At 43.2% G+C, this 12,866-nt stretch overlaps 1 protein-coding gene across 17 annotated transcripts in view; it reads left to right on the forward strand.

The window, feature by feature from the left end:
* DOCK7 (dedicator of cytokinesis 7) overlaps nucleotides 1-12,866 on the forward strand; it is a 172,798-nt gene that overhangs the window by 29,482 nt on the left and 130,450 nt on the right. For all 17 annotated transcript variants that reach the window (XM_050961938.1, XM_050961940.1, XM_050961941.1 and 14 more), the window contains one exon: nucleotides 6,879-6,984. In XM_050961938.1, the coding sequence (XP_050817895.1) occupies nucleotides 6,879-6,984 (106 nt within the window). The remainder of the gene's footprint in view (nucleotides 1-6,878; nucleotides 6,985-12,866) is intronic.

The following is a 12,866-nucleotide window of genomic DNA, read 5'->3' on the forward strand; positions in this document are numbered from 1 at the left end:
AGAGTAGTTTTAGGGAAGAATTTTCTGAGCGAGGAAGTGATTAGACTTAAGTTATTACTTTTTCTGAAATACTATCCAGGTACTTCTGTGCTTCCTCGTCATCATAGCACTGATACATTTGTCTACTATTTCCCCCAATCAACATGGTCTACCTCAGAAGTGTATGCAGAACAGTAGTCCCATCAGTGGTATATGTTCATCACTATTAGGTTATTTTACTATGAGCAACAGCAGCGGTGCTAGACTGTTGCAGCTGTTTCACAACACTTCTCAATATCTCTATTATAAAGTGTCAATCTTACCACTGCAGTGCAACATTCTCTTACTGGAAGTGTTCACAAAGATGCAAAATTCTTGGTCTGCACTTTGACTATGATGTATGTACTATTCCTCCCTCACCCTACCTAAAAAGGCCTCAGTGTTGAGCTGACTTTCCTGCTTGAGGCCTGATCTGCATTTGAAGTTGTACCAGTATATGTAGATCAGTTAGGCATGTGATTTTAATAAAGAAAGTATAGTTATATCAGTATAAACTCTACTGTGGATACTGTTACACTGATACAAAGGTACTTCTATAACAGTTTAGCTACTTCCTTCCTCATGTGGGAATAACTATTTTGGTATAAAGCACCTTTATACCACTGTAATTCCACCACACATGAGGGGTTGTACCACTTTAGTGATACCAGTGAAATGGTGCAACTTTTTAGTTTAGACAAGGCCTTAGTACAGAGCCTCTCAAGCACATTGTTCTTGGAGGGACCTGGAAGGGTTTTAAAGCATGAAGCAACCTTCTTCAGGGGCTCAGCATTCTGTCTACCAAGCTGGAATCCTGGATTCTGACCTCCTGTATGGTAGCAGGTTGTGCTAGTTCTCCTCCTTCTTTGATATTACACTTTCTTCCATCTGTTACATTCCGGGCCAGTGTCTCATTCATATTGAAGCCCCCTGTACACCTCAGGCAATATAAAGGGGCCTTAAAGTGAGTAAATTTACATGTAACCCTCTTTAATGCCCCCTTACACTGCCAAAATGGTGTGTAAATCTCTGGCCCTTAATCTGCTTAGGTCCAGTAGAGATTGAGGGTTGTTCTTAGCCCAAATAATTCACATGCTGAGATGGTCTGATCCTGCACCTATTGAAACCAATATCAAAGCCCTCATTGGCTTCAGTGGTCACAGGACCAGCCACCAAGTGCAGTGGGCATGGCAATGTCCTCTTCACATTAAATAGCGTTATAGCTGTTATCACAAATGCAGCAAACTAGAAGAGGCTAAAGTGTAAGATACCTTTAGTGAAAGCATCAGCCTTCCCCAACCTCTCCCCCCGAGTCCCTAAAGAGATACAATAAGTGCTGGGACTTTTGCACCTGTTTAGCCTTTGGTTTTCATGTGTTTGAGCGTACACCATTCTAGAGAGAGTTCAGAAAAATGACTGGTCAATGGAATTATTATTTTATATAGAGATATACCTATCTCATAGAGCTGGAAGGGACCCTGAAAGGTCATGGAGTCCAGCTCCCTGCCTTCACTAGCAGAACCAAGTACTGATTTTGCCCCAGATGGTCCCCTCAGGGATTGAGCTCACAACCCTGGGTTTAGCAGGCCAATCCTCAAACCACTGAACTAGCTCTCCCCACAGTTCATCACTAAAGGTGGACCTCAAAACAAAAGACAAACTTTTCTGTTGTTGCTTCCTCCTGGTGTAAGAGAGTTCATACTAGAAGCAATTTCCCTCTTTGGTGGAGGAACTTGATAAGTTAATTGGGGGAACCCGTTACTGGAATGTAATCTCTTCCCACTGCAGCTCAGGGATGAAGAGTGAGACAGTTATTTGCCTTTGTAGAAATCTATCAGATATACTATATTGGTAGTATTAGAACAGGGTCATTCCTCTGCTAACCAATATAAAAACCCCACAAGATATGTAGTTCTGGTATCATCTTAATCAAGACACACTCCTATCCCAGAGCAGTTGGAAATGGTCTGGACTGGGGGAGTTTTCCTCAGATTCTTATTAGGTTTATAATCAGTTATATTCCCTCCAGAAAAGTCTTCCAGAAATTATCCCCAGTGTAGACAAAGCTTAGAAGACCAATACACAAACTTCAGATCTGGGAGTGGAATAACATTATACACTGATGCTCAAAGCCACGTTACAAATAATCCAACTGAGAAATGAACAATGCTCAAAATCCTTTTTAAAACAGAAACATTGAACAGAATTCTCTGAACTGCTCAAAGAGAAGCAGCTTGATGGTTATAGATCTGCAGGGATACTTTACTGTAAGACTGTCTTTCTACAGTGAAATACTCTAGGCAGAGCATCACCAAATACAGGATTAAGGATCATAAACAAGACAAAAACTGGAAAGCCAGAAAGAGTAACTATCTTGATGGGAGAGAGAAACAGAATTTTTTATTCCACGTTTCAAAATATAGAGAACTATGGGAAAGATACTTCCTCAAACGACTTGACAAAATAAGAGCTCACATTAAAATGCAAGTAAAAACTGAGCACGTTTTAGGGAGAAGTGAAAGATGATGTATGGTCTTCATAATATTTAGCAGCCTGCTTCTAGTTTAGAAGAGAGTAACACCAGCAAATAGGCACATGATTAGAAACTCATTGTTAACATCTGTCTTGGACACCTACTCAATTCTATTTATACTTTGATATAAGTAACTGATTTGATTTAACTGGTAATGCCAGTAAACATGAGTAGATAGAATAGATAGCAAGACACTGCATCCTCTTTTCCCACCTCCCTTCTCTGCTGTGAGAAGTAAGAGGATCTGCAGCTCAGTTAACTTTGGTATCATTGCCAAGGACCTGATATTTGCAGTGTAAAAATGCCACGCAATCCGGAAGGTGTTTTTTTTTTTTTTTTGGGGGGGGAGGGGGCACACTCTTTACTGATTCTTCATCATATATAAAGTGCAATTAAGTTTGGTTTTACTTGCAGCTCACTTTCTAGTTAGCGATAGTACTTTCAAAAAAAGACTAGTTTTGTTTTCTTTAAAAATGGGCTCCTAGGGGATTTGCCCCCCTCCTTTGGCATATTCTGTATTTTTGTGATATCGCATATGTTCACAGTAATTACCCAGTGAAGAATAAGATCAGAAAGAGTGTTACTAGGAAAAAGTGTACTTTAAGTCATATGACAGTGTCCTGTGACAAAGTTGTGGAATATTTGTCTAAGAATTCCAGATAAACTAAGTATGATGTTAGCATCAGATGGTTATGGCAGAACTAATTTTTGATTTGTCATTCCAGTTAAAAGCTTTACCATTATTCATTTTATTCTATACCACCACAAGAGTCTTTGAATCAGAGGCATGTGTCAGGAAAGCTTTTTCTGGTTATCTTTGGGCATTACAGCCTTTTTAGCCTATCTGCTATAGCACATTCCTTTACTGTTTTGTACTCTTGCTGGGGGCTCAGATAACATGATTCAATTGAATTTATAAATCATCCCAACACTTCTTCTGGCTTCTAGACTTGTGTTCATTTTTTTTTTCTCGTAGTCTTGTCACAGAAGAGAATTCTAGTTTGTTGAGCAAAAGTATTTAGCTGGGTCTTTGTTTGGACAGTTGGATGATTAGAATGATAGTAGAGAATCCTTCAAAGGAGCACCATCTCATGGTTATAGCAATGTCCCATTTTGTTTTATTATGTTTCATCCCTTCTCCTACCCTCCAAGCAGGCTTGTACTGCACTGAATTACCTAGCTAAGGCCTTGTCAGTACTGATTATTTCAACTACCATAGCTGCACCCATGCAAACTAGTGTAGCCAGGCAACACCAAATTGTAATATAGCTGGCCCTTGCTTGAAACTGGGTCAAATCTCCATTTTTGCCCTCCTACCACTGCAAGAATTCCCAAACACCCAGGTCATTATCAGGCAAGTGCTGAACCTACAAAGAAGAACAGAACCAAGAACTACATCAGAATCAAATGAGTTGCTTGTTACATGATGGAGTCAAGTTTAAAGAAGCCACCACACAGCCAGAGGTGCAACATTTAGTAACATATCTAGACATCACCTGAGGCTTCACAGCTGAAGATAAATTTGTTCCTCTGGCTAAACTTTCCATCTAGAAACAATATTTAGATCTATAAATCTCTGGAAAGATTTGTTTTCCTCCCCCCATTGCATTCCAAGTCCTAGATAACTGTAGCCTCTAGTCTTTCATACCAGCCCTGCAATGAAGAGCTCTGTTCCGTGTTGCCTGAGGAATTGCACAAAACATGCAACAAGTAAGAGATCAGGTTTAAAGCCAGGATCATGTGCAACATAGGGCATGCTTTTAAGTCTCTCATCAGCTATAGATGCACAATATTTTCCATGTCTAAGACTCATTTTAGTACATTCCAAACTTTTCTATTAATACTAACAACGCAGTGGATAGGGGAAAAACCAAGACAAGGACGATAGATCCTTATGGAAGAGAATAGTCTGTCTGTCAGTCCCCAGCAGGAGCTGGCTGGTCTACATTCAACTTTCAGCTTCTGAAAGTGAAAAGAAAACCTCCTGTGGTAAAGTCAAATATGAAGCAAATGACTTCTTGCAGCCAGAGTGCATAAAAACAGTTTTCTATAGTCCAAGTTATTTTTAAGGTAAAATAGTGCTTCCTCTAGCTAACATTACCCCCATTCTCTGGACTGAGGAAACATCTGCTGTCCACACTAGGCCTGGTTGTTCTAGCCTGTTCCTTTTTATAGATTTTCCTCCCTCCTTCCCCCTGCTGTCAGCCCCATTGCACTCCACCATTGCTGACTTCCTTGGCAGTCCCAACAATGAGAACAGACCCTTTTGTCAAGTCCGTGCTCAGAAAGGTTCTTTCCAGTAGATGGAGCCTGAACAGCCCATCACACCCTATAATAGCGTACTTACGAGTTAAGTCATAGCTAGTTCAATTAGCCATGCCTCTGCTGATTTACACCACACAGCCAGCTGTGTTTGAAAAAATGTTGGAAGATATTTGGGGGTTGATTTGAGGCTGGGCAAGCTGGGCATTGCCTTCGGCTAATGAGATGGGCTCCTGAGAGAGGGTATTGCAAAGAGCTGGGTGACATTCTTTTGACAAAACATTTTTTTTCAACCATTTTTTTTTTTTGCGGGGGGTCAAAGTTTCACAATTTGAAACACTGACCAGCTCAGTTTCTGGTGCGAGTGTTCCATCTCCATCCCCTTCCAAGGTTATGGGAAGGTTTCCAGTGCCTTGCAGGGCTGTGGACAACCCAAGGCCCAGGATTTGGCCCAGTGTTGTTTTTAGGGATGTTTCTTTTTTTACCCATTTTTTTTGTATATTGTCTCTGTCTCTTTGCTACTGTTTGTAAATGAAGCTGTCTTATGTTTTAATGTTACCTTGTGATCTGGGGGGTGGGGCGCTTGTCTGGGAACATAAAAAAGCAGAGGGGACACATTGTACTTGATTCACCCTGCAGGCACAGAGGGACATAATGTGCATTCCCCTGTGTCCAAGAGGAAAGCAGTGGCAATGGTGGGATTCACCTGTAGCAGAGAGCATGTGGCAGCAGGGCCGGTGCAACGATGTTTCACGCCCTGTGCGAAACTTCAACCTTGCGCTCTCCCCGCGCCCCTGCCCTGAACTGCCCCCACCCCCGTGACAGCTCCCCCCCTCCACCCTGAGGCACCCCCCCGCCCCAGCTCACCCTTGCTCCGCCCACGAGCACGCCAAGCACGCCATCGCTGCTTCACTTCTCCCGCCTCCCAGGCTTGCAGCACCTAAGCTGATTGGCGCCTCAAGCCTGGGAGATGGGAGAAGTGAAGCAGCTCACCCCTGCTCCACCTCCTCCCCAAGCACGCTGTGACTGCTTCACTTCTCCTGCCTCCCAGGCTTGCAGTGCCAAACAGCTTAGGCGCTGCAAGCCTGGGAGGCAGGAGAAGTGAAGTGGCCACAGCATGCTCGGGAAGGAGGCGGGGCGGGATGATCTGGGGCGGGGAGTTCCCCTGCGTGCCGCCCCCCCCCCCCCCCTTACTTGCTGCAGGTGGCCCTCTCTGTGCTCCCCTGCTCCAGCTCCCTCCACCTAAATGCCGGCAGCAACCAGGGCGGCCGAAGATCTGGCCGCCACGTCACTGCCGAAGAAAATGGCGCCCCCCTCCCCCAAATCCTAGTGCCCTATGGTTGCACCGGCCCTGTGTGGCAGTGTAACCGAGCAAGTCAGTGTGTGTTTCATGTCTTTTTCTGTGCCTGAGCCACAGAAGATGTGGGCCTGTTTCAGCCTTCAGCTTACAGAGCCATCACAGCGGCGCTTTTGCTGCCTTCCCCTGAGATTTCGACAAGCTTGGGAGAAATAGCTTTAAATGTCGGCCTGGGCTCAGTCAGTGCATTTTCCAGGTGTTGCATCCTCAGCTATCTCAACCCACTTTCTAGGCTGCACAGCTATTCCGGGCATTGAGGGGGTTGGACTTTAGCAAAGAAGTCTCTGCCAATCTGTAATCACTGAGATGAAAGAGAAGTCATGGCACACACACACAGGGTTCAGGAATGAGAGAGCAATTACACACAAGAGCTGGTTTGTGACTGAGGTCTGAACTGCTGGGAGGCACTGAGAATGCTGCGGAAGGTCTTTCCACAGAGGAAAGTGGAAGAAGCTTGCTAGAGACAGGTTCAGCCAGTTGGATGCCACGTCTCATTTTGTTGTGGCTTGGAAATACACCGCACAAGAGGAAAATGTTTGTATTTGGGTTAAGAATCTGAATTTTTTGCCCTGCAGTAGATTCTGTAAGTTCTGGGGAGTCTGATACACACATTCTGTCCTCACGGGCCAGCCAGATTCCTACAGCAGAACACCTACCTGACATTTTGCCCTGGTTTACAAAAGTTAAATTGTTCCTCTCTTGTTTCAGAACTGTGGCAGCAGAAGTCAGGAAGCAGATCTCGGGGCAGTATGGCGGGTCTCCTCAACTTCTCAAAAACCTTAGCATTGGAGGAAGTGTCTCCCATCATACAACTGTAAGTAACGCTTTTTGTTGAGGGCACTTTATACAGTGTCACAGTAAAGAAGAAGATGCAAGTTGTTTTGATTGCAAGTCAGGAAAAAAAATCACTTGCTGTCTTAGGCAGCCCTTCCTCAGCTTGCTGGCTTCTGTGAATCCTTTTTAGGCACCTAACTCTCCCCATACAATGCATGGGGAGCCTGGACGCCTCACTTGGTGTTGTGAATGACACCTGTTAGGTCCTGCAGTACTCAACAGAATTTTCCCCCGTCAATCTATACCAGAAGCCTCCTTCTGAGACATGGGGCCAGATTCTCTTCCCAAATTCCATCCATTTTGCATGACTCAGGATCAGATTCTGTGTTTTGCACTGGCTAGCTGAGAATTCCTTTAGGGGAGCTCTCAGCAGGCACAAAGCAGCATAGCCAGCTTCTGTGCCAGCCGCACTCCACCGCTTGTGCATAGGGAGAAGGAAGGGGATGGGAGAGGCAATTAGGCTGGCCTTTCTTTAGATCAATGGTCTGAATCCTGCAAACTGGTCTGCATGGGTGGACACTTATGGCCATGCGAGCTCCTCCAAAGATATGTTCATGTGGCTCCCTTTGTAGGAGCATAGCCATTGTTTATCCCATTAAGGTTTCAGTCTTGCAATCAGTTCTGCATGCATGCAGGGTTCTGTCCACTCAGCTTAATGCAGGGTCAGGGCCTTAGAAAGCTGGAGTCTTGTCTTGGTCTTTGGGGATGGAATGGCAGCAAATGGAATGTTTCTCTCCTGATAAGATGCTTTAGAAGTGAAGGTGAGAGTTTGGAGATGAGGAATGTGCATTTATAAATATGTGAAATTATTCAGATAAGTTGAGGGTTTTTTGTTTTTTTTTTTAATAAGAGCCGTTGAATAGTGGAAACAAAATTATCAGCATTGCTCACATTGAGGCAAATTATACTCACCATCTTCTGGTCAGATTTCAGAATTGAACCAGCTCTCTGGACTTAAATCCAAGCAATCAGATACAGAGGGTGTGAAAACTCCAATGTACTTGCTCAAGGTGGAACTGCATTCTGGGAAACATTCATGATGCCTACATCATTGCTCTGTGTTAGACCAATCAGGTTAAAAGTAATTCAATGGATCACCCTGTCCTCATAAAATGGGTCTGCTTAACTGTTGCATTCCAAGTTCTAGATACCTGTAACCTTTAATCTTTCATACCAGCTGTGCAGTGAAGGGTTCTCTTCTGTGTAGTATCACTTGCTGGAAGTACTCCCTGGAGCGTGGAACCCAGGCACACATGCTTTTGGGATAGGATATGGTCATCCTATTTTGCAGTAAGGGCCTACTGAGGATCAGCTTCTGATGCAGCACCTACTACTTTATTCTGCATCCCCTGTGATGCATTTAAAACCTTTCCATCTTTCTCATCCAGAGCACACATACTTCTTTAGTGTCAACCTAACATTAAAAGGCCATGCTTGCATCGCAGAAGGCAGGGATGACCTCCAGCTTAAAGAAGTGAATTAGCTTCATGCTGGGAATGCTTTTGAAGGGTTACTTTTGTACAGTTTTATTCAAAACTCCTCATTTATCATTCCTGTTACCTGCAGTAATTGTGATATCTTCCTCTACTTCACATGGAGATGCTGCAGCACCATGATCACCGACAAACGTTGAGGGCCACATCCATAGTTGCCTTATGGGCCCTTTGTGTCAGTGATGTTGGCTATGCAGGCACAAAGGGGCTATAGGGCTAGCTCTGTGGTAACGCCACAGAAGCCCTGGTGGCAGAAAGAAGGAGAGGGTTGATGGCAGGAGGTTTAGCCGGGCAGTCGTGGACTGATTCAAACCAGGGGGTATGACAGCAGATGGAGCAGGTTAGATCAGTCATGACCCAGCCAGTCCTGCAGGATCTATCTTGTAATCCAGGAGTGGATATATAAGTAAGATCTCTTCTACGCACCTATCCCAAATACTGCTCAACTGACCATACCTTGGTAAACCTGGATATCATTTCTTCTCTGTCATCTTTCTTCTATCTGCATTGTATCCTCTGATTTTCTTTCTTCTATAAGATTTTTCATCATGCAGGCATCAAAACAAACATTCAGTGCTCCACAGCCACACTGAGAACTATGTGAGTGGACACTGTGGGGACTCTGCTAGTAAAGGGATTTACCCACACTGTTTTCAGAGCAGGATCAGGTCCTTAGAGATCTTGCCTTACCAGTGAATTGCTGTAAGGTCTTTGTCCTCTTCCCGCCCCTTCCCCCCCATACCTACCAATACTAGTGAATTATTGTGTACGTGTACTTCTGTGCCATCCTGTGTCTGTGTGTGTGTATATGGGGAGTCAGTGGAAATGTAAAACAGGATCTCGAGCAGCTCAGAAAATGGCACGCTGCTTGAAAGCTCAGCATTTCATATCAAACTTCACTTCACAATCGTTGATGTGATTAGCCACAAGCTTGTCATGTTAAATTTTATACTGAGCCTAGATGCTACTCAGAAGTAAGATTAACTCAAAGTGGTAGTGAGCATGTTGACAAGAGGTGGCTGGACAAGTAAAGAATCTTTCTGAATGTGTAGCTAATATGACAGGGACTTGGTTGTAAAGAATTTAGGGCCAAATTCTGCTCTTTGGGCATGCATGATAGGCTGAAATCAGTGGGAGTCATGCATGAATCCAGGGGAAGAATCCAGCTGAGTGTTATACCTCTGGGATGCTAGAAAGAACTATGCATGGTATTGGATGGTAAATTCCCTTAGAGAAGGTGCTTTATGATAACCACACCCTGAGCAGTTGCCTCTGTTATGCAGAAATAGTCTTTGTTCTGGGAAAGGTTTGTATGTTCTGGAGAATAAAATATAAGGCCCTGATCCTGCACAGTCAGTCTCTGCGGGCATAGGGGTCTGCACACACAAGGGCTTGCAAGAAAAGGGCCTAAGTTGCTGTTTTATGCTACATTTCATCCCATGTTTTGATACATTTGATAGTATAATTACTTGAGTGAATTATCTGACTTATTGTTTAATATATTGTTGCCTAATCACCCGAGAGAAATAGTCTGGTGGAAAATTAAATAAGCATGAGTTCATTTATTGAATCTTGTTTCATCTAGATATGAAAAGGTTAATGAATTCTTCTACTTTTTCGTATTGGAGATGTCTTTAAACATTTGCCATAGCCTGCTGTGGTATACAGCAGGATTAATGAACAGGACTGGTGAAGGCCCCCACTGGCCTTATCTACCCTATTTTTTTTCTTAATATTTCCCTCTGATGCATGTCTCCAATGGTAGCTCTAGTGTAGACAAGGCATGTCCAACCACTGCATATTAATCACTTATAATATTAGGGTTAGTGCCTAGAGACCCCAACTGAGATTGGAACCCCATTGTGGTAGGTACTGTACAAATACCTAGTGAAAGATCATCCCTGACTCAAAGAGCTTACATTCGAAAGAGATGAAAGGTGAGAGGTTAAACAGAAGTCACACAGCAGCTCACTGACTGTACCATGAATACATCTCAGGTCTCTAGACTCTCAGCCCCATTTCCTATCCGTTAGACAATGCTGCCTCAGTGTGGAGACTCAGACACTGGCAGCAGTTCTACACTAGTGTTCCCAGTGTTGAGTCTGCAGGAATTTTTAATGCTTGCATAGACACAGCCTGTAATATTAAAGACTTCCTCCTCAGTCGTATTTGTAGATGGCTACGATCTGAATGAGATCATGCCACTGACCCTGTCTTGGCAGTTTCCTCATTAGCAGTGACTGTGGGTAATTGTCCTGAAAGTCTTGACACGCTGTCTGTTGTAGATATTTTCTATAAAACAAGATGCCTTTGTGAAGGAGTTGGTAACGTAGATGTCACTTGGCACCTTGTAAGGTCACTCCTTTAGTTTCTCATTGACTGAAGCACATTTCCATTCTCTTAGATAGTGGTTGAGTATGGGATGCAGTGCAGTAAACAGTCTGCTGAAATTTAACTAGTCTTTTCCCTGTATTTTGGAGAGATCCTCGTGCTGCATGAGCAACAGAAAAAATACTTCCATGATTGTTTCTATTTTTGCTACTCATAGAAGCTAGGGAAAAGTACACTAACTATATTGAGGTGACAATACAGGAGCCTATGACTTACTGTCTTCCTCCTCCCCGTCCCAGTTTAAATGCAGCTCTTTCTAGTTGTGCTTTGGGAAATTCACTAATTTAGGTCCCAGTCATGCAGACACTTCCACATAGGCTTAACTTTTCCCACTGAATATTCTTATTGGCTTCAATGGGACTAGTCACAGCACATAAGTCTTTGCAAGCTCAGGGCCTTAGATTTGAAAACCCAGTTACACTCCCCAACTATCAATTTATCTGTAAGAAATAGAGTTAAGGTCTCGGAAAGTTTGATTCAGGGCTGCCTGGGATGAGGGGGGGCAAGAGGAGGAATTTGCTCTGGGCCCCCTGTTTGAAAGGGCTACCAAATGAATGGCATTGCAACCTAGCACATGGTGTCACAGTGCCATTCAGGTTAGGACCAGGGGCCAGAAAGTTGGCTAGACCAGACCTGGGTGGTGGTGTGACCCTTCATGCAATGCCACTCAATGAAATTTGGCCGAGCAGCCCCTCCATCGTGATGGAGTATGTGTAATATTAGTAGTGCCCAACAGACTTCCAGGTGCATTTGGACCCTGCCTTTGGGAGGTGAATTAGCAGATTTTGCACAGATAAGTGCATTGTTGTCTCTTCCAATCCTACAGGGTATTGAATTCCTCCCCCAACTCATTGATTTCTTGGTGTTCAGCTCCTCTGAAGAAATTTGCTTAGGAGAAGTTTTCAGGATTGAGCCCAATGAGAATTGAAGGCCTTTGCCTTGTTTTTCTGCTAAATTGAACAGTTACATCTGGGCTATTCTCATTGGTTTGTGACCACTTTCTTTCCCATCATTAAATGTTTACTTTTTCTTTTCAGCAACTCATTATGGTGTGATGCTTGTTAACTCTTTCACTGCTGAGCCTCCAGTGCACGTGTCATTTGTGCTGTTTTTCACTGAATTTAAAGGCAAGTTAGGGACCTAGCTGACACATTCATTAGCATAAGCAGCAAAGAGTCCTGTGGCACCTTATAGACTAACAGATGTATTGGAGCATGAGCTTTTGTGGGTGAATACCCACTTCGTGGGTTAGCATGTCAGGTGTGTTTTTACCTGAGTGTGTTTGGAATGTTAAGTAGGAGTCTCGGGTTAATTCTGGTTGTTGTCTGGGCAACACAAGGACTTTCTCTTTCTCTGAATCTTGTTGTGCAGCCTTTGGTTTGGTGTTGAAGGGCTTGCCCTTATTCTTGTTAGGGATAGTAAGAGCAGATCTGTTGATTGAGGCTGAGGGTCAAGTATCCATTCTTGTTGTTTTTCTTTGACTGACATGTTTGCTATTGTCCTTTTACAAAGAACAAATCATGCCCTCAAAGGCTGGAAAATAATCAGTAAATATAAAGAATTCCCTTCATCTCCTAACATCTAGCCTAGTTGTCTGTCTGTCTCTTTTTTTTTTAAGCTGTTGTTTTGAAAGCTTTTGCTGTTTAACGATATTTACATTGTTAAAATAGGAATAGGTAGTTATGCAGTCACTGATTTGTGATTGCTTTAAACATTCACTTGATGGGTATGTTTAAATGTGCATCTCTTTATGCATTGTAAAGCAATAGCAGGAAATTGCAGAATAGTAAGGTTGTGTCAAAACTTGGAAAGGTAAACATTTCATGGTAAAAGTTTTTGGGGCTAAAATTTGATCTAAAATACCTTAAATATAATTTATTATAATTTGATTAGGGGTAGGAAGGAAATAGTCTGGACTGTAAATACGTATTTTAATTTAAAAAGTAACATTTTGTGGGATCTGCAAAATATTTTGTCA

This window comes from Gopherus flavomarginatus, chromosome 7, assembly GCF_025201925.1.
Source record: "Gopherus flavomarginatus isolate rGopFla2 chromosome 7, rGopFla2.mat.asm, whole genome shotgun sequence".
NCBI lineage: Eukaryota > Metazoa > Chordata > Testudines > Testudinidae > Gopherus > Gopherus flavomarginatus.